The sequence below is a fragment of the Anopheles gambiae genome, chromosome 2 (assembly GCF_943734735.2).
Source record: "Anopheles gambiae chromosome 2, idAnoGambNW_F1_1, whole genome shotgun sequence".
In the NCBI taxonomy this organism is placed as follows: domain Eukaryota; kingdom Metazoa; phylum Arthropoda; class Insecta; order Diptera; family Culicidae; genus Anopheles; species Anopheles gambiae.
In genome coordinates, this window is record NC_064601.1 from 52,386,074 (window position 1) to 52,408,927 (window position 22,854).

At 46.3% G+C, this 22,854-nt stretch overlaps 1 protein-coding gene across 2 annotated transcripts in view; it reads right to left on the reverse strand.

The window, feature by feature from the left end:
• LOC11175713 (uncharacterized) overlaps nucleotides 1-22,854 on the reverse strand; it is a 140,244-nt gene that overhangs the window by 3,002 nt on the left and 114,388 nt on the right. For both annotated transcript variants that reach the window (XM_061643084.1, XM_061643083.1), the window contains exons 6-8: nucleotides 4,129-7,173; nucleotides 3,849-4,039; nucleotides 453-752 (exon numbers count right to left, since the gene is read on the reverse strand). In XM_061643084.1, coding sequence (XP_061499068.1) covers nucleotides 453-752; nucleotides 3,849-4,039; nucleotides 4,129-7,173 — 3,536 coding nt within the window. The remainder of the gene's footprint in view (nucleotides 1-452; nucleotides 753-3,848; nucleotides 4,040-4,128; nucleotides 7,174-22,854) is intronic.

The window sequence follows — 22,854 nt, forward strand, 5'->3', positions numbered from 1 at the left end:
GATTTTCCTCCATTTGCTGCTTGTATCAGCTTGTGTGCATGTGTGTGCATACTTTTCTTCGATTTTTCTCGTCTTTTTTACAAACAGCTTTCCCCGGAAATGTTTCCGAGGAAATGGTTTATTACCCGACATGTCAAGCGTGTCACTAAAATGTTAAGAGCTCTTTATTTGTGTCCGATTTTTTTTTGTGGTAAATTGTCCTTCCGCATGGTTCGTAAATGTAAAGTAAGCACACATACCCATACACACACACTTAATGTACCTCGGGCTGAGTTGAGGGAAGGAGGTTTCAAATGTCAAGTAGATACGGAAGGATGCCATTATCTGCTGCTGACACACACACACACACACATGCTACAGCCCCCTTACCGCACACGTTACTCGTTCACGATTCTTGTAAGAAACGTGATACGCTTTCCCATCCCGTGCTTTAAATGCAAAACTGCTCTTACCTCACGTCGATCTCCATGCCGCGAATGTCGCCACAGTAGTTGCCGAGCGTCGTTATCTGTTCCTCGCTAAGCCCGTGCAGCGTGGTGCCGAGCCATCGTAGCAGGGGCAGGTTGGCCAGGAACGCGTGCAGAAACTGGGGCTCGATGCGCTGCTTTTTCGGCCGGTCCATCACGACCACGCCGTCCAGCTTGATGTGGCTGAGCGGGCTGGATTTGAGCAGCTTCGCGACGGACTTGAGTGTCCGCACCGCTTCGTCCAGATGGATGATCCAGTTGCACATTTTCAGCGTGTTTAGATGGCTGCAAAATTGAAAAGAGTAATCGAGGTCATTAGAGAAGTTAATAATTCAATTCATATTAGGCCCCATTTTACATGGTTTAACCAACATATTCCATTAAATTCATCTGTCCAATGTGGTTGGCCCTTATTCGTACTATAATAGCAATATTCATCTGTTTTGAGCGATACTGCGATCTGGTCCAATACTGCGCGTTTATAATGCAACGAAACACGATCTCTAGCAAATGATGTTAGTTTTTTTTTCGTAAATCAAGTCTAATTAAAATCTCTTTAATAATTTGGTTGCACCTTAAAGGCTAGACAAAGAATGTGCTTTTGAACTATTTGCGTGATAGTCGTTCTTGAAAAATACAAAAATATAGCGTGCTGACGAATAGATGATAATGAGATTATGGAAAAATTTGCGTAGGATTATTTTTTGTACCTCTTTCTGGTTGATAAATATCATCGGGAACAATTCCAATTGTAATAATGGAAAAAAAAATCAAGTAAAATTGTTAACAAGTAATAAAAGACCGCGCCAAGTTTGGGTGGTTTTGTCTCCACACGATGCGCCAGTAGCGCCTACACAAAGCGATCTATTTCAAAATATTTAATCCTTAGGCCTTATGAAACCCTTAGACAACATAAGATAAATGTACAAATACTCTCTCTTTCTCTCTCTCTCTCTCTCTCTCTCTCTCTCTCTCTCTTTCTCTCTCTCTCTCTCTATCTATCTCTCTCTCTATCTCTCTCACTCTATCTCTCTCTTTATCTTTCTCTCTCTCTCTCTTTCTCTCTCTCTCTCTTATCTCTCTTTTTCTCTCTCTTCTCTCTCGCACTCTCTCTCTCTTTCAAAACGGTATTTTTTGGCTTGCACGATCCCGGCTTAATATGTACCACAGTATTCTGTTTGTCGCTAAAGATTGCATATAACCTAGTACAGTTTTTGGCACCTTCAACCGTCGAAGTATCTTCTTCTTCTTCTTCTCCTTTGGCACAACCAACCGTTGTCGGTCAAGGCCTGCCTGTACCACTAGTGGGTTTGGCTTTCAATGACTTATTGATTACCATAGCAGGATAGTCAGGCCTATGGAGGACAGACGTATGGAGGCACGGTCCTTTCGGGGCTTAAACCCATGATGGATATGTTGTAAAACCGTGTGAGTTAACGACTGTACCTACCACCAGATCGACCCTATTTCTTCCGCCAAATTAAAGCACTACTATTTCGTCTTATTACTGATAATGCACTTTTGTTGAAGTTGAATCCTTTATACAAACATTATAATTTTATGTGACTTTTGTGTGATTCGTACTTTTATAATTTATGAGACAAAGGGTAGTTTGAAATTAAACCGTTATTTTAAGCTTTTTTACCAATTATGCGAAGGTATGATTGAACAAGCTTTAAACTATTTGAGTGACTGCCAACATTAATATAATTGAATATCATTTCCTATCAAATTTAGTAGGGGGTATGGGGTAGGGTTGGGTAGGGGGACATAACTAAACTCTTTAAATGAGAAGTCGATAGATGTAGGATGGGCATAGTCCTATCTTGACATTCCGAACGAATCTGACTTGCCATGATCGGAGTTGGTTTTATTTATACTCAAAAGAAGTTAAGGGTTTCTCACATTTGGTTCCGGGTTTTATGTTGGAAAGTTATTGTTTTCACTCAGCTAGTTACGTTTGTCTTTTGTTGACAAGAACGATGGTTCTTGTCACTAAGTTCCTGTTTTGGGTTTAACGCATATACTGTTCCTGCTTTGGGTTACATACTGTTCCTGCTTATGTTGTGCGTTTCGGTTGTTTTTGATAAGTGTGTCACATCTGTTATTTGTTTGAACGGCCTGAACTCTTCCGGTTGCGGTGCTATGGTATGATCTGATATACTGAATGTGTTATAATGAATGTGTTACAATGGTGTGGTTTGGCTTTCCAAAGTGTGTTACAATGTGTCTATAGCTGATAGTGTGTATTATAATAAGTTGTGTATAGTAGATATGCTACAACTCTTTTGATATTCATTGAACTAAAGGATTAAAAAGATGTATTAACTAAACTAAATTTAATTAAGATCTTTTTTTGTAATTCATGGACAAAGTCCGTGGAAACTGGACGAATGTAAATTGTTTAAAATAGCAGTTTGAATTTGATTTGAAATAGTTTTCAATGCATAAACGATAGGCAATTGAATTCCTCAGCAGATAAATTTAATATTTTATTTCTTTTGTAAAAATAAGCAATCATTGTATACAACAAAAGCGTTCTAAATTGATTAGGTACGATTTGATTTTTTACAACGAAGCAATATTTCACATTTTCTGTGTCTGTTATTCAAAGAAGTCAAAAATGGTACATTCGTCAACTCGAACGACTCAATAACACGCCGGTAATGGGTTCAAGCCCGGAATGGACCGTCCCCCCCCCCCCCCCCCCCCCGTAGTAAGGACTGACTATGTGGTATTGAATAAAGTCTTGAAAGCCTGTATAGGCCGGCATGTCCTCGTAGCACGTTTACGCCAATCAGAAGAAGCATAAACGAAACGAACCAACTATCACTACCAACATCACACAGAGATTGAATGCGTCTGGTAATCATGTGTCTTCGTGTTTGAGATTTGTAAATTAAATTCCAATTATCACTTTCATGAAATTACCACATTATTGAATTGTTTGTTTTCCAATTGTTGGAATCTCGCGTTCCAACTACCTGTCATAAACGGGACGTTTTAAAACGAGCGACCAGTACACGAACAAGGCACGAAGCGTAACAGAAAAAAAGCGTTAAAAAGGGCCGCAAGATAGGAACGAGCCTTTTTCATAACCAATCGCGGAAAAACGGACAAATTTTTTGGCGCGTAATATTACCATAATAAATCGTTTTGGCAAGAAATTTAATCCGCCTTGGTTTTAGTTCCCAACACCAATAGAACAACTTAAATAATCAAAATTTATAACACAAGCAACTGCGTTAACTAATGAAGCAATTTCTTCTGACGCCAATAGTTTCAGCTATCGTAATTTCTTGTAAATGGTTTAAAATAACTAATCTGTTTTCAAAGACATTTCCTATAAACTCATCGAGTAATGAGACGTATGCAACGTACCTGAAGTGGTTGTTGAGCGTGTTGAAGAAAGCTACGATGTCCTTGTCGGAGAGTATGAGCGGCGTAGAGGACGTACTGCCAAAGCCCGTCCTGGACGGTGCGGAAAGGTCCAGCTCCCGCAGATTCACAAACCCGACCAGGTACGGCAACATGTGCGGCCCCTTCATCGACAGATGGTCGGCAAAGATGATCTGCAGGGAAATCGGGAGATGGGAGATAAGGAGCGACCGATTACATACGAGTGTCGCCGTGCAGCGAACAAACGCGCATGTGCACTTACCTGTGCACCGGCCAGCTTCAGGTTGACGACGGACCGGCACTCGTACGCACCGGACTGGACGGGCACATCGCTCTTGAACATGGACATGTTCAGCCGGCAGTTGTTGAGGCCGAGCTCGCGGACCGACGTGAGCGACAGGAAGCCCCGCACCGAGGCGAGCGTCCCGACGTTCTCTATCCTGAAGCTCCAGCCGTCCAGGCTGAGCAGGCGCAGGGTGATGCAGCTGCCCAAGGCACGTGCGGACATGCCGACGGCGGCATCCTCGAGCGCGATCCGGGGCGATCCGAGGCTCATCATCTGCAGGCAGGGCGACTCGCTGGCCCCCAGCACGGTGGGCAGGATTTCGCTCAGCCGGGACGCACCCTCGAGCTTGATGGAGTGCAGCGTCGTCGACACGCGCACCGTCTCGCCCAGGCACATCGAGTCTTCGAGCGACAGCTGCGCCTTGCTGAGGTCCAGCCCGTGCAGCCGCGAGTAGGTGTCGCGGGCGGCCAGCAGCAGCTCGTGCAGCGTGCCGGAGTTGTGCGGGCCGCCGTCGCAGGCCGGCGTCGGGTACCAGGTACGCGAAATGACCGAGTCCGTGCTGCGCTTGTCCGGCGGGCCTTCCATCGGCTGGCGGGGCAGCGTGGCCGACCGGCCCATGTTGGCGGTGGAGCTGAGCACGCCGCGCGGCAGCGACGAGAAGATGCCGGCCGGGTAGGAGCGCGGCGAGGGAGCCCCGGTCAGGGAGGACTGCTTGATCAGGCCCGAGTTGCCGCTGCTGCTGCCCGACCCGGAACCCATGCTGACCCCGCTCGAGGACGGCGGGTCGTCCCGGGCGCCCCAGCTCGACGGCAGCCCCAGGTAGGACAGCGGCCGCACGGTAAGCAGCGCAGCCAGCGCCCCCACCGCGCCCCGCTCGCAGCGCAGATGGGGCAGCGAGAGGCGCGTGACATGCGGACACTTCTCGAGCGTCGCGCAGATCTGCACCAGCTGGGAGGTGCACAGGCCGAGGTCGAGCGACAGGTTGCTGAGCTTGGGCTGGCGCGGTATCGTGCGGCACAGCGCAGTGACGACGGACTGCAGCTTCAGGATGGGCGGGTCCTCCTCGAGCAGCGTGAGGATGAGCTCGAAGCTTTCGAGCCGCGGCTTGAGCAGCGCCTTCGAGATGCAGCTGGCCAGATAGTTGATGTCCGAGTCGCGCACCTCGTTCTCGATCAGCGACGTGATGCGCAGCGTGGTAACGCTCTCGTTCTTGGACAGCGCGTCCAGAAAGATGTCCATCACGTTGCGCGACTCGAGCAACAGGTTCTTCTCCATCTGGTACACCAGCTCCAGGTTCTTCAGCGTGCAGGTCGGGCTCTTGAACGCCAGGCCCCAGCCCTGCAGCTCGGACAGCGTCGACTTGATCGACACCCAGATCGGTTTGGCCTCGAGCGGCGGCACCGGGGGCGACTTGGAGATGCCCAGCATCTCGCAGAGCGCCGTCAGGTTCGCCTCCGTCTCGCCGCCGGCCAGCGCGAGCGAGAAGATCGTCTGCGGGCTGAGCCACAGGGGCGTGAGCTTGGAGAGCAGCAGGTGCGCCCGGGCGCCCAGCAGGGCCATCGAGAAGTTGAGCACCTTCAGGATTTCCGGCTCCACCTCGTCGCCCACCGCTAGGCCGGCGATTTCCGCCGCCAGCAGGCCGGGGCGGTTCGCGAGCGACACGATGTAGTTGGCCGCCAGGAACTCGGCCAGCCCGGGACAGATGATGGTGTAGTAGTGGTCCGACTTTCGCTTGGCGGTGCGACCGAACAGCTGCGCCCGATCGAGACAGCCGGCGATGTTCGTTTCCGGCGCGGAGCAGTACATCTTCAGCTCGGCCGCCGTCACCGTGGAGCGCTTCGTCTTGAGACAGAACAGCGCCAGCCGGCCCAGCTCGGTGACCTGCGTGTGGGACGAGTTGGCCGCGACGCAGTTGAACACGGACGCAATTACGTCCAGCTCGTCGGTGGGCAGCTCGCCGCCGGACGACTCGTACATGGCCGCGATCGCCAGACAGCCGAGCGTGGTGCGCGCGATATTGCGCAGCTGCCGGCAGGACTGCACCGTGTCGATGAGGCGCGTCGGGGCGCCCCACTGCCCGCCGCCCAGCAGCGACACCGAGCGACCCCACACCAGCCCCTCGAACGTGATATGTCGCTGCATCAGCGGCAGCAGCTCGGTGCAGGACGCGGTCACGCTGATCAGTATGACGCGCGCCTCCGGGAAGAGCCGACCCTCCAGCAGGTCGATCACGTCCCTGGGCATGGTTTTGCTTTTGCGCGTCTTGCACTGCACGTCGTAGCCGTCGAGCACGATCAGCAGCTTGCCCTTGAGCGCCTCGAGCGAGTTCCAGGCCGCACTGAACCCGCCGAACCCGCTCGCGAACGGGTTGGGTGGACCGCGCGGCAGCAGCTCCTTGCCGATGTAGTTCGCGATCGTGCCGCGCAGCTCGGCCAGCGGCAGGAACAGGGCCAGCGCTACCGGCTGCCCGCGCGGTGGCCAGGGCGGCTCACGGCTCCAGCCGTGCAGGATGCGCAGGGCGAGGGCACCGCGCGTCACCCAGGGCGGACACTCGATCAGCACGCGGCGCGGTGCCTCCAGGAACGGCCCATCTTTGGTTTGCACCGGCGTCAGGATCTGGTCGACTCCGATCGCTTCGTTCAGCCCGTGCGAGTGTATGTGCAGGCGCAGCTCGGGCTCGAGCCGGGCCGGACAGAGGACGCCGGGCGCGACCGGGTGCACCCAGCTCGGCAGCACCGGCTCCTTTAAAGCTAGTTCCGTGTAGAGCGTGCGCAGGTAGTTGGCCAGCCGGGCCTGCGGATCGCCCCGGCGCCCGTCAGGTCCGCAGGCGGGCGGACCGGGCGGCGACGGGCACTCGAGCGACACGTACGACCCGGACAGCTCATAGTCCGTCCGGTAGGGCGCCGGTGTCGTCGGGGTCGCGCTGCTCGCCGTGCTCTGCGTCGTCGACTTTGGCTGGGCTGGGTTGGGCAGCTGGCTGGGTGGCGGTTGTGATGATGGTTGCGATTTCGTCGGATAGCACTAAAGGGAGAGGAGAGAGAAACGGTAAAATAGACTCGGTTAGAAATGTTAATTTTGTTGAAATACTAAGAATTATCAGCAGCCGGCTCCGCGGTGGGCGCACAGATGCGAAGCGAGGACAGAGAGGAGGGGGGTTTGGCCCGATGGTTCCACGAAGGGAGCCTATTTCTGGGCCGCCGTTATTCGACGAAAGGGAAAATCCCCGAACACCGTGAACCATCAATTTAAATAATGACAAGTTACGCAAGCATGTGCGCGTTTCTCTCCTGCCGCCGAGGGGAGGGGATGGTACCGGCGCAAACGCATGCGTTCAAACTTTAATACACAACGGGTTGGAGGAGCTTGGTAACGACTCTGTCCCCCTCAACAAAAAAAACACACTCCACCCTGGGCAAAAGTTTGGTCCGTACCGAGGGAAATTGTGCTCAATAAAGTTGAATGGTTTCGCCTCCTCCTGCTCAGTTGGGCTTTTCCCCCTTCGGCGACCACTCGACGGATCCACCTTTGCAGGATGATATCGTTCTACCTGAGCCAAAGATTACATTGCATTGCTCACTGTGCTACGCCCGTTGGTGGTGTGCAGATTTGCATCAGGACGGGTGCGCGTTTGTTACGCACGAGCATTCCCGAGAAGCAGGATGACCTGTACGGGATATTCTTGAAACAGCATAATTACAGTTTCGGGATTACTGGAATTGATGTTGTTGGGTACAACAGCGGCGTATAACGCTTCAACCTGTAGTGCAAGAGACTTTATTCTAACTATATCCCAATAACTCTTACGAACAAAAGGCAAAATTCAAATAAGGTGGAGTGTATTTTAATGGTAAATGTACTGCGTGGTGCAATCATATTTCCGTTAAATTGCAATACACCTCACATTTATCCATCCAATAATTTCAAGCAAATTAATTAGATGCGTTGCTTACGAAAAACATTTTTGTATTGATATCTGATCGAATTGCTGTTAATGGAAGCTGTCTACTAATTGTCATTGGTGGGAAGTGGGAAGAGTATGGGCAAACAGGGTTTCGATTGAATTGATTCCATGTAGAAAACCACATCGTACATCGGGAAAAAGGCCTTCGAGGTGCTACTTGGAAAGCTGTGGGTAAAATTTGCTTTACAGTTCATTTTTCTTTTACATTTTTTCTCAGTAAAAACGACAGCACTGTATTGCGATTCCCCTTTCGATCGTTTTATTGAACCTGCACAAATATTGAACTTGTTTCCCCGAACACAACTGAACAACCTAAAGGGTTTTATTCTTTTCCTAGATGTATTTTTCTGATAATGAATCAATCAGACGTATTCTATTCTTATAATTGAGTTGTCTGAACGACGAGTTGATGAATTTAGAGTGTTTATTTGTATGGAAAAGTTAACTTTGGAGCTAATTCTCTCGACTCGAATCGAATCGAGCTCAGAATACAATAAGCCTGAATGTGTTGTTCATTGAATTTGGTCATCTCGACATTGCAGTGCTTCTGAATAATTATTGAAACTTGTACGATTGTGGATCTAATTGGACTTCTGCGGATCTTAAGCACTGTACCTTGCATTGTGTATATTTTTGGATCTTTAGCTGAATGATTTGTCTTGGTAATTAAGCAAAAAACTGGTGAAAAAACGACAATGAAAGTGATAAAAAATAGTTTTCTGGTGATACATGCATCATGACATCAAAGCGGGAAAGACGGACAGTCTGCCGTAGGGAAAGACGGACACCGACTATGATGATTTATTTTACTTCTTATAATAATTGGCGATGAATATATTTCTTCAAATACCTTCAATAAGGGTATTCCGAAGCTATAATCCAATCAGCAACTAGAGAAAGTATTGAAATAAGCGAGAAATGAAACACCGGTCAAAATAGTAGCCATTCGTTATGCTATTACTCGCTCGACGCTGGTGAGGCGCTTCACGAAATCCAACATCTTTTCACGACGTGGACAACTTCAATCAATATAAGAGGCATTGATATGACATCCTTCAGGTATAGATGTGAGATTCTATGGGATTACAAATATCAAAATGTTCAAACTTCAATGGAAAAATGGCTTCACAAGTCCCTCAATAATGGTGTGGTGCGGACATTCCGCGCAGTACTTTCCTAAAGGGAAGTTCTAGACTGTTGTTCTGTAAGCTGGTGCAACGTCAGTTGTCAGTACCCGATATTTCAAATGCCTTATTTGCAGCAATCTACGATATGTTAGAAATAAATTCACGGCTGAATGACTCGTCGTTGAAATTGGCCAAGAATTGGTTTATGCACGTACCAGGACGTGGAAAGCAATAGGATATGCTAACATACTATAAACCTCTTCAATTTTCAGCGTTTTCTACAAGTTTCCATCTTACCCTTCATAGTGTCCATTTTTCCCATATCAGGTTTCCGTTTTAGCTGAACATTTCAAAACTTCACGAAAAAAGTGTGATTTCTTGAAAAAAAAACAGCATAAGAATCGATATAAACATAAAAGTATCCCTAGATTTTTTAACATTTTTCTTAACATGTCCGTCTTTACCTACCGTCTTCTACAACAGGCAAAAATTTACTTCCTATAAAGTTAATTAATCAAATAACAACTTGCTTGCGATGACCAGCGCGATTCATCATTATACTCACCTACAAAATTTGAATCGAAAAAGGCTTTCAGATGTCAAAGGATTTTTTGGCTACTTGTCAAATCGTTTTACATTACGGAACTTCGTTCCTGCATTGATTTCACAAGCCAGCAATACACATGAAACATATTTCTTTAATTAATTTAAACAAACGGCTCTTGCCTGGGTGTTTCGGAGATCCATGAAAAGCATTTCATTAGGTTACTACAGGTTTAAGAATATTGTCTTGTTCGTAGAAGAATTGAAATAATTGCATTCATGATAGACAATCGGAAAGATCTCATTTTATACCTGACTATTAGTTATATTCAACATATGCATATGGTGCATGTTGGTGCATATTCAACACTGATGTGTGGCTTTGATTTTTTTCGTTTAATTCGTGAGTATAGCACGTCACGTAAATTTAATTTCTTTAAAAAGTACTTTGATATACGATTTTTATATCTAAATCAACCTTTGGAACTGGTACTCATGTAACACGGAATCCTACAAGGCCCAGGCATGGTTGAACATCCAATTGAGGAATGTTACTCGAGAAAGTATAACAACATTAAAAAAAAAAACAACCTAATAAAATATCCATAAACGTGTCTAAGTATAGTTTCGGTTTTCAAACCCAACCTATGTATAAAACACCGTAAAATACTTAAGTTCAAATATTTGTTTCGCCGTAAATGGGCGAAAAATTGTACAAAAATCCAGGTAAAATGCTACCATTTCATATAACATGTAATTTCTGTAGGCCACGAGTCCGTAGCGGTACACTCAGTAAAATCTAAACAGACTAAACTGTCTAAACATGTATTTTGTATGATGTTTGAACCACAACGCATACACATACACGGTTGGTTTGTTTTGAATTTAATTCAAAAAGTTTTATTTTAGCCAAATCCAACACACTGCACTTATGTGCATAGTTGCACAACGGCTGCTGAAAATGGATCAAGAAGTAACTTTTCCTTTTCAAAACAACTCGCTTCAATAACATTTCGCCAAATAATACACTTTTCCTCGATTAGCAAACCCCCGGTTCTTTCGCACGCTTGTTTATAGTTTAACCATCCAGTACCGATTGGTGGTACGATGATTATCGTTATAGCCAACCGGAATGGAATGATATGCCATGCACAAGCAAACATGCACATTTTGCAGCAACTTTTTCGCTTTTCACCAAACAATGCGCACCCGGCCGGTCATGTTGGCTTCCAGTATTTGTTGCCCATCACAAAACTTTCTCCGTTCGTTTTTCGTAACACTATACGTTGCATGCATTGTGCTTTCTGCGCACAGTGAAAGTTTTACAGTTTCGCCGAAAAGGCGTAAACATCGCCACCACCTGCTCCACAACTCCCGGGCAAACTGTGCATTCATTGCTCTGGCTGTGGCGTGCGTGAGAATGTGCAAGGAAATGCTCTCTCATTAGCATTACACTTTCGAGCGCGTTTTGAGCCTTTGAGGGGCACAAAAAGTGCGTTCGACCCCGGATCGGATAGGGCAGGCAAGCTGTGGCACCAGCCAGATAGACACCAGTTGGTTGGCTGCGTTGGTACCAGTGCCAGTTAAATGAACTTCTTTAGTGGGGAGGGAATGGTGAGAAACTTTCCGTTTTTGGATGTGAGTAAGAAAAGACGCGTCCTCATGGCAGTGACACAACCGGGGCGTTAAGCCAAGTGGCCGCCGAGAGCTGGCACATATCGGAACGATCTTACGAGGAGGAGGGTTCGTAGTTGCGCCAACGAAAGCTCGTTACCAACTCGGAACTCGGTAGCAGAAACTACTATTTCCCGTTGTCTTCTGTTGTTGTCTGCCGGGCGTTCTTATCTTTTTCACCAGTTTGTTCGGTGCGGTAACGGCTGCTAGTGACACCCGCGGGGAAGCGGTTTGAGAGAAGCGGCCTCCCGGGGACTGGTAGGATGTTTGTACCGGGCCTGCAGAACGCCAGCAAATTGCAGAGGGTGGGTGTTGCGTCTTATGCATGGTGAAAAAGTTGCTCCACCTCAAACACACGTACAGTAAGTTATCTCCACCAGCAGCACCACCGGTAGGAGCAAGTTTTCGTAGCCGTAGTCGAGTCGCATCGACGGGGCTGGATGTATTAGGTACCGTATCCTTCCGGTGTCATTTGTCCCCGATGAACCTGTGTGCCCGCCGTGCTTTACGCGCTTTACACTTCACTACGCCAATCTGTTTTGGGCCAATTTGGGAGAGGAAAAGGTGGGGGGGGGGGGGGGGGTTTGCGCCACGCAGCAACCGGGTGCTGATGATTGCCCGCAAGCTGCTCGTTTTGTCGCTCGTGTGTGTTGCTTATGATGAGCTTCCTTTCCCTCGCCACCTGATAACGATGGGAAGTTTGTGTGAGTGTGTGATGAATTTTTATCACCCCTCGAGCATCATCACCATCATCACACGAGGTTCAGGCCTCTGATGAAAGGCTGGTTGCGCGCTGGTGTAGAAATCACCTGTCACAAGTGTTTGTCGTACGGCAGAAGGATAGACGACGACACATCAGCGTAATACAACAACTTCTTTTTTGGTTGTATGTATGTGAATGACAATTCTAGAAATCCACCCCTAACCGGGGAGGGAGAAAACTGCACAAAAAAAGGGGTATTTTTTGTTTTCCTACGCTAGAGCAACGATTACGGCATTTACATGCATAGCGGAAGCGAGAGAGACTGCAGCAACTGCCAGTAGGGAAGTGGAATATCCTTTTACCCTGTAGTACGCAAGCTTTTCATTGTGTGATAAAAAATGTCCCGGCCTCTTCCCTCGCCCGAACGTGATTATCCCGATTATCTAGGACAGGCCTCGAGCTCTAATCCCGTTCGCGTTTATACATTGCGTTTTCGAAATGAAGTTTGCTGCTCGTGCACATTAAGTGCTTAATCTTTCATCTACAGATAAGGAAAGTTTTATCAAGTGTATTTTTCTGTGCAAGTTTCAGATAATACGTTATTTTCTATCGAGCAAAAATGTATGAGCGGCTGTGAATTTTTGGTTTGATAACTTAAAACTTTGTAATAGTCGCTTGGTTCAACAAGTTAATAAAGCTAGAAAATATGGAGATAAATTATAGAAGGATTAATTATTATTTTAACATTAATACATTTACATTAAAGGCATGTTGGGAGTTTTAAAAGTTTGCAATATTTCAGCCGCTCAGTCAATGTCAAGCTTAACATAACAAATACTTTGAAATCTACTATTGCTAGTGAATGCAAAATATATATATTTTTAAAATTATTTATTAGGCATAAAAATTATGTCTGAATCTTTAAACAGTTTTTTAAATTACTAACATCACAACTTTATTTAAAATTGTCCATACTTTAGTGAAATTTATTTATTTGATTTACGCAGATTTTTGAGTTACGCAGTATCTACAATTGTAAATGTAACAATAAATTAAGTTTAGAATTTCTAATTTTATACAAGTTTAAAAAAGCTTCACAAAATTACAATCACAAATTAATGAACTCTAGAATTTATTGACATAATGATTAAAATCATCGCTAATCGATTGAATATGTTTTAAGTTAAGACTCTTTTGAAATGATTCAATTGTTTCAGGATTTGATCTGGGTGTGATCGTGTTTAATATTACACCGTTTTTGAGCCCAAGTAAACAATGTTAAGCTGCTTTTAAACATTTTGCAACTGTAACTAACCATTTGACGTCCAACTGAAATGCTGATGCCTATTTCAACATTGTTCAATCGTAACTAAAAAAAATTACACCCCTAAGCTTATTCTTTTGTTTCGCGGAGGTTGTTAGCTTTTAGTTATTACCTTTACTTTAAGATACGATAGATAGATATTTTCAGCATTAATAATTCTGTTGGAATTTGGGCTTACAATTAATATTTCATTATGAATTCAAATAGAAAACACACATGAATTAGAAGGAACTAAAGTATAGGATATAGATAAAACTAATTGACTAATTTGAACTGCATGAAATGAACTGCTCGAACTACACGAATGAACTTTGTAATGAATTATGTAATGAATTATGGGAAAAATGAATACACAGTTGCAACCGGTAATTAAGGAGCACGTTTCACTAACCAAATTTATACTCAGTTAATATCACTATCCAGTAATTAAGTGAATATATTTCACGAATTCATTATTAAATCAGTACTGTTTGGTTTGGAGGACCATCCGCGACTCGAGGGTGGAGACTACGGGAACCATCTTCTATAAGTCAACCCAGATCCTGGCATACGCTGATAATATAGACATCATTGGTCTGCGGCTCTCCTATGTTGCAGAAGCCTACCAAGGGATCGAGCAGACGGCAGAGAGCCTCGGATTGCAGATAAAAGAGGCAAAGACCAAACTGATGGTGGCAACATCAGCGGACCTACCAATAAATAATCCGAATCTACGTAGGCGTGATTTACAGATAGGTGAACGCACTTTTGAAGTCGTCCCAGAATTCACCTATGTGGGGTCAAAGGTCAGTAACGACAACAGCTTGGAAGCTGAGTTGCGCGCAAGGATGCTGGCTGCCAACCGGTCATTCTACAGCCTCAAAAAGCAGTTCACCTCAAAGAACCTGTCGCGACGGACGAAGCTGGGACTATATAGTACCTTTATAATACCAGTACTCACATACGCCTCTGAGACATGGACACTGTCCAAATCTGACGAAACCCTCTTAGCCGCGTTCGAGAAAAAGATGCTCAGAAAAATACTTAGCCCCCTATGTGTGGAAGGACAATGGAGGAGCCGCTATAATGACGAGCTATATGAGATGTACGGCGACCTCACTGTCGTGCAGCGTATCAAGCTCGCCAGGCTCCGGAGGGGCTGGCCAAGTTGTACGCGTGGAAACGGACGACCCAGCCCATAAAGTCTTTTTAGGCCGTCCACAAGGACAGAGGAGGCGTGGTAGGCCCAAACTGAGGTGGCAAGATGGCGTGGAGGCGTCCGCCATTAAGGCCGGGATAACGGACTGGCAGACGAAGGCGCGAGACCGTGAGCGGTTTCGGACACTCCTGAGGCAGGCCAAGACCGCAAAGCGGTTGTAGCGCCGGATAAGTAAGTAAGTAAGTTTGGTTTTAGATCATATTGCTTTTGTTGATCGGTAAACCGTTAGCGTTAGAACCGGATTGTTCATACCGGTTCTATAGTTATTAGAATAACCACACAACTTAGGAGAACTTCAAGAAGAGAACATCGAAAATAAAATTGAGCAGAAATCACTACCGCGATTAACACTCACACCACAGAGACGATCCGAACAAGTACAATGTAAGTTAAAGTAATAATTAAAGTTAAAGTTAAAGTAGTAATATTGGAGTTTTTGAATTATATTGAATATTTGAATTAATTATTAATTAATAATATCGAACGATGTTCAGATAGGGATCAGAATTTTCATCTAGAGGGGGATTAAATCTACTAATACCAAAATTAAAGCTACCATCATTGATAACGAAAAGATACTTAAAAGAAAAACACTGTATGCCCTTCACATCCAGAATTAAACCCAAAACAGAGAATCCCCCTGATATACAATTAGTCCTGAAAAACTATCCATGTCTGGAAACTTTAACTATAGAATGTGCATATCTAACAGAACGCATGATAGAGAACCCTACAGCAAGTGAAATACATAAAACAATGATAAACTTTATTCCTTCTCCTTCAATTACACAAAATACATATCCAGCATTGAAATGGAACAAAATATGGCGAAATATTAATTCAAATGAACTCAGCTCAAAACAAAGAACCTTATACTATTTACTAGTAAATGAAAAAAATAATACCCAGGATCAAAAAATTAAACATAATTAAAAATCGGTAATAAGTCGAAATTGCTCTTTTTGAGGAATTACTGAAACAATAGAACACAAATTTAAAAACTGCAGAGAAATGTAAGATTACTGGAAAATGTTGAAAGAAATGATTGAATCGTACCACATAAAATCTCTTGCATTCAACGAATTATCTAAACCAGAACAAAAAGGCTTAAATAAGCAAAATGGCAAAAAAAATCATGAGTGTTTTCATAAACTACATAGAATTGATAGAAAATAATGAAATAAAACAAATAACGTATAAAAACACGTTGAAGGTCATGATAAGTTAGGGAATAGTTTGTGAGCAAATATACGGATTTGTATTGTTTTAACAAAAAAAAAGTAATACAGTAGAACCTCAAATGTAAACTTACAGTTGAACAATGTTAAAAAGCAGCTTAAGGGCTTGAAAACGATTTTAAACAAATATAACTCATGTAAAAGACACAACAAACAAATTGCAGAATGATCAAAGTCACAAAACATTATAACATATAACACCACTCAACATTGCAATTCAATCTGTAAAGCATAAGCTGCTCGAACGTTGAAACGTTTTCCGTAAGCTTCCTTTGTTATGCTCACCCGTAAAAAGACAAATTAATGCAAACCAAGCCGTTATTGCAAAACGGCTTGGGCAAACTATTGAAATGAAGACATACGGAATTAGTGTTTTATGTTTGCCTTTGTAGCAAACCTTTCCACGCCCATTTGCTCCTTTGCTGCTAGGATGCTTCTTGCTCCAAGGGATGCTCAAAACTGTACCGGTTGGGCTTGTTACGTTTAGAATTCATTTCGTAACCATTACCCTCCCTTTCCCCCCGCCCACCCCTTGCCCTTTGTGACTTGTTTTCATCTAAAATACCCCAAGAGTGTCCAAGCCCTTCCAGCTCACTTTGCAACTTAACGTGTGCGCGTGTGTGCGTGTGTGTGTCTGTGCGAAGGTTGTTTGTACTTCTCGGAACAGCTCCACAAAACCGTCCACAACTTGCAAACCGGAACGAAATGGGATGGAACTGGGCACGGGGCGGTAATGTTGCCACAGGACGGACGCTTTTCATAATCGATGCAAATATGACGAGTGCACACGGCACGGACGGCACGCAATTGGACGGCTGCCAGTGGGCTGCCGTTCGGTCGCTTCGGAGCTTTCGTATCTGTGTCGAGATATCTGTGTCCTTGCGCACGACCATAAACATCTGTCAAGGTTTGTCGACACAAACCCGCCGGACCTACAGACCCACCGGACTCCAGCAGACCCCAGGCAGCCTGCACGGCGTGCCGCTCTTTTGGAAGGGTTTTGCAAGATTGTGCTGAAAGTAGTGACGATGTGACTCGGCCCGCAATTCCTTCGAGACCAACCTTTTTCTTAGGCCACTCCCTTTCCCCAAAAGCGGATTACTGCAAATTGAGCAAGAAGAAAATTGGCATGATTTGATTACAAACGCGACGACCGTTTTGCTGTGCTTTGCACTGCGGACAGGCAAACAAAACAAAAAAACACAAAACAATCTCGGGCCTGCGGTTTGCACGGTTTTGGAATTTGCCATCGTTTCCGCACGAAAAGCGTACGTACTGTCGCGTTCGTTGTTGGCCGAGATTGGTCGTGATTTGTTTTTCCGTTGCAATCGTGAGCTTATGGCAGGTTAGCTAAACACGCTTTCTGTTCGTTTTGTCAACACAATCAACACGACACAAAACTTTCACATGCCATTAACATTAACGCCATCGACCGCAACACAATTGTTTTTAATCGCACAATGTCCGCCCAGTTCACTTCAAATCGTTCATTAAGTATTTACTAACCATTTCAATACTGTCGGCCCTCTTGACCCTTTTCCCAAATCGCACGAAGGCACCGTAAAGTCCGACCACCTCCGAACGTCAGCATCGATAACGACTTCCGTTTTGTGTCCGCGCGTTCCCAGAGCAATCAACGCACCTTTTCAGGTTTCAAAATTTTCCAAACCGGAATCAGCCCCACCATCCCCCCCCCCCCCCCCCCGTTCCTGGCTGGTACGAAAGCCGGTGGGGGCCTGCATTGAGAGTAGCAAGAGAGTGCTTAAAAATGGTCAATTATCATAAATTTGGAGATTATGAATGAAATGGTTCGGAAATTCAGTTATGCTGGCCGCTCTAGCCCCCGCTGTAGCCCGCGCGACTCCTCTTCCTTCCGCCCCGGGATGGGCCGAGGATTCAACGATCCAGCCGAACGAACTCAAGTGGATGTGAAATGACATAATCCGATAGCTCGGAAAGCATACTGGGCGGTGGCGGTGGCCTAAATAATGTTAACACGGACACACAGGCACCTCGCATACACACTCACTCACTCACAGACACTCATATATATATTTCTGGCTGGTGGCTAGCTCGTATCAAATGCGAACATCAACAATGGACACGGTAGCAGCACACGAGTGTGACAGGCTCCTCCTCACTGTGGGTGGGAGCCATTGGTGGGGCCTCGGATCATCGCATTCCACCGGGGACTAGCAGCGTAAGCCGTTCCGGATGCTGGGGAGGAAAGTGAGCGCGAAACGTCGTCGGTGATGTCAGTCAACTCACACACTCTCACACACATAGTCACGAGCAGACTTGCCATCCGAGCCACTGTTAATGATACTGATGGTCCGGCGAAGGAGGAAATGGATCATTACGGGAATGTCCTCGAAAAGAGATTACGGAGCGCCGAGTTTGGATGCCCGGCACGGAAGAGGGGCAGCCACTTGGAACATAAATAAATGCTAACCACCATCCAGGTCACCCCATCATGAACCGCTGGTAGCGACGATGACGGGGCTCTCTCTCTCTCTTGGCGGCAATCAAAATAGATGGCATTTGGGATCTCAAAACTAAATGGTGGCAAGATAAGGGCCGCGCGACTTTTGTCTCGGAGTCAAGAAGGAAATCAAGAAATCAAATCACTGGCAACGGGATTAGAAGTCACGGACCATTTCCCCCCGGGGCTCGGTAGGGGCTTCGAGCCACGCTCATTGGGGCGAATTGAATGTTGTTTCTTTTTCAATTCGGGTGGAAATGATTTAAATAAAGGTTTGTAGCTTCGTTTTTGGAGGATAGCGGTGTGTCCGACCTCCTCCTTCGGTGCGTGATAAGTGTAATGCTAAAATTAAGATCAAACACAACCAACTCGACAGGTCGAAGTGAGTGCGCAAAAGGTGCTTGAGTAGTAATTATAGGCCCAGGTATCATGCAAAAAGGATCGTGGGTGCCCATTATGATTATCGCAACGGGCTGCGGCTACGGCTGCGGTGGTCGATCCGTTTATTTAGCATAAAATTTTTATCAGCTTCTCGGTCGGCCGTTGTTGATAGAGATTTCCTCCCTTTTTAACCTTCTTTTTTCCGACAGAATCGAACAGGAGGATGATTATTCTTGGGCGAGCGAGAAAGTACGTAACCTCAAACAACCACGCTAACTGGAAGGAAGGAGCAAAGGAAGGTAGGGATCAACATTGTTCATTAAACCCTCCCCACAAAAAAAAAACGACGGCGAAACAGGTAAACACACCCCTAAAAACTGAACAGTCAGGGATGACCGGTGGTGGTGCGCAAGGTGCTTTATTTTAAGCTCTTCTCTCAACCTTCTTTTTTCCTGCTGCGCTCAGCATTTGAAATGTAATAGGATTTTACGTTAACACACTCGCCGGGAAGGGAAAATGCCCTCCCGAGTGTAATAAAGCCCAACCTGGACCGGATCGTCCCTGCGAGAGCGTGGTCGCTTTGGCCAGCAGCAAAGTGTGCCAGCAGCAAACGAACCTTTCAACGGACGAGTGATATCATGAAATTATGATCAGCAGCGTCGGTGAAAATGTTTCACGTACCCTTGGACGCCCTTTTTTTGTTGTTGTTAAAACAGTCCATGGCCATGGCCCTTCATAAACATCACAATCACGGGCGGCGGTGGTGGTGGTGGTGTTGGTGGTTGGCACACTGCTGGCACCGGGCAACGGTTAACTGGCTTGCAAATAGACACCGTGCGCCTTCCTTGTGGAGCCCCTAATGGGGTGAGCAGCATGTGGGAGGATTAGAAAAATAAACCACCCACAAAGAGGGGTGGTGCCTTACGAGGCATAGAACCCGCGCGTGTGTGTGTGTGTGATTGCTATTACAACTGCTATTATTAGAATGCGTGTACTCGTGCAGAGGCGTGACTGAGTTTGTGGCCTCCTACCCGATATCGATAACGCTAATGTGCTTCGATGGGGAATTTGCCATTATTTGCGAGCGTGGGGGTTTTCGTTGCCAAAGTAATTCAACCCCACCTACCCCCATAAGCTCCCCCGAAGCCCTCGGCCATTCTGCTAACACGGGATGTTGGGTTCGGGTGAAGTAAATCCCTCCCAGGGTCGACCCGGGTGCACGACCGAATTTGCATCCATGCAGCATAAATTTCCACTGGTCAGTAAACGATAAATTATCGTCCCATAACTCCCTTAACCAATGCAAATGTGTGTGTGTGAGAGAGAGAGAGAGCAGTTTGAGTGCAAGCTAAGCATATAATGAACCCACAAACACACTCCCTCCTCCCGCTGGAAAGTGGGTTGATGGCAGTGTGTTATGAGTTTAAATTAAAGGTGAAGCAATTGTTCTCACTATGAAGTTTTGGGAAGCTTTTAAACACACCCACCACCCCCCCCCCCCCCCCAGCACAAACTCAAGCAATAAACACTAAAAGCGATTCATCGTTTATTAGCAGCAAGGAAAGTTAAGGGAGCGGGCGCGTCACATGCAACAGGATTCAGCAGTGCAATTACAGAGCATTGATGTTTTTGACCTATTTCTCTCCAATCCCAATGAACCCCGGTACCCGTACAAATGCACCGACTTCCGTACCACACGCCTTCCCCACCCGTGAAGTTTTCAGTGGCGAGGGGCAAATCGAATTGAGAAAAGTTCAACGTCCTGAGAGCTGCTGTTGAGGGTTGCTGTGGTCCGGAAAACGGAACATATTAAACGCAGGCAACCTTTGGCAAGCGTGTGAAATGTGTGGGGAGTGCTCCTGCTTGGCGACACACACACACGATGAAGTAGTACACGACCTACCCTTCCCGGAGAGCTGTACTAAGGAACGGGGAAGCGAACCACTTCAGGACATGCCTCTACATGTGGTACCACTTCCGGGCAGGTTGGACGAATGCTCAGCACGTGCAGCATCCAGTGCAGCACAACATGTCGTTCGATTTCCGACTATCGTGCCACCGTGTGCCACTCGTACTAGCTGGTGCCGGAATTGAACAGGAGACAGGATGACTCCCGACGAGCCCCATTTGCAATGGCGTCATCGAGGAATGCTTTCCATCGTGGAGTCTGTTGCCCGCCCTGTGCCCACAAAGCATGGCTCGAGCAAGGAGCACACTTATCTCGGAGTGTTGCTGCATTAGCGAGAGAAAGAGAGAGAGAGAGAGAGAGAGAGAAAGAGAGAGAGAGAGAGACGCAGACAGAGTGCCTGACTTTCGCTAGAATGAAATTTGCGCGTGAACAAGTACTGCGAACACGGGTAGCGTACAAACACTTGTGCCCGTGGTAAGTCGTTCCCCTTACACATGGCTTGGAAAAACAAACGATTAACTCCAAAAGTCATTACGCCGGAAGGCTCGTGACGACGGGTTGAACTGTGGCCGATGGTTTTGGGGAGGGCAACTAAGGAGGAGGGCAAGGATTAAGGAAGCAGAATTCCGTTCTCTGTTGCCTTGGAAGACATATTTCATCCAACCAAGGCCACAACACACGGCGTTACGTATTCGCGTGCGTGACTCATGCACCTTTTTCCGGCCTTGGGCATAGTTTTCCCAGTACCGAGATTAGCGAGCCCTTTCATTGGAGGATTGGAGACGCTTTAGCTGGAGACGCGATGGTTTGCGATGATTTGCTCACGCATTTTATTATTCACGTCACTTGCAGCACTAACACCTATGCTAACTACGGCCCCCTTTTGGTGTTGGTGACAAACGACGCAACGGAATTATCTCGCCCAGGGAGTGGCCGATTGGCGAGGGACTGTAACGCTCGCGCCCGAATCATCCATTCTAGGATTATAATTATTCTCCTCCAAGTGCACGGAGGGCCAGAGGGGGCTGGACGGAAATGGCGAAACGAAAGCACCCACGTTTTACGTCTTCCGCTAGTGCTGGGCCATCTGCATTTGATAGGAATACATTTTTTCCTTCCCTCTGACACACGAACGAAGGGTACGAATCCTGCCAAGAATATCCTTCGGACAGGTAACAGTTACGTCGTACCAGTATGTAATCTATTTTATGACTTCTGGTCCAACCCACCCCCCAGGCTCCCTCAGGAGTGCGTCCACAGCATTCCGATCACGTACACATTTTTTAGTTCTCTCACGCATTAACGCCACCAGCACGCTCCGGGTGGGATTTTTCGTCCCCCCCCCCCCTCCCCTCCCTGGAGCCGCAAGCCACTAAATCCGTTAATGCTGGACACACAAAGAGCCGCTGCTGGACGTAAGGTGCAGCAAAAAAAGGGCTCCCTCGGTGATCTATGACCTCCGACAGTACCAGCACATATCCCACACTGACACACAAACCGGGGCGAATATATGACAGCCATAAGATAATGCCATTCCGGACAGACACAATTTAGGTTGAGCGCCCTTCGCCGTCCTGTAACGGATGGATTACCACCGGTGGCAAAGGATTTCGCTTCTTTTATTTCCTTACAATGTGGCACACCCGGCGCAAATGGTACTATTCCTGGGGATGGAAGGCAGCCCATGAACTCGGCTCTGTCTTGACGTTCGGTACACTTTCGTTCGGCTGCGTGATTTTCTTACAAGCGCGGGGTGATGGGAAAGCTTTTGCTCTGCCGCGGTGTTTTTTTTTCAGCCACTGGATTCACTACAATCCGTTCAGGGTGGCCAAGCGCACTGGATGGCCTTTACATTGTAGCGAAAGTGGTACTCATTGGGAAAAAATGGGTGTGTAAAACGACCCACTTACTTTTAATGAAGCGATAGTATACTATCACGGTGCTTGAGATATGTTTCCAGTCAGCAAGGAGTTTTACTTTAAATTGATCAAGTTGTAGCAAAAATGAACCATGTTATTGGGATACGTTTGGTGTATTCATTTCATGTTCATTTTTAATTCATAAGTACAAATACTTTATCTCATATTTTAACAGTTCTATGAGCGGATATTACTGATTCATTGCCAAGTACAAATATAAATGTAAAAACAAATATTTACATT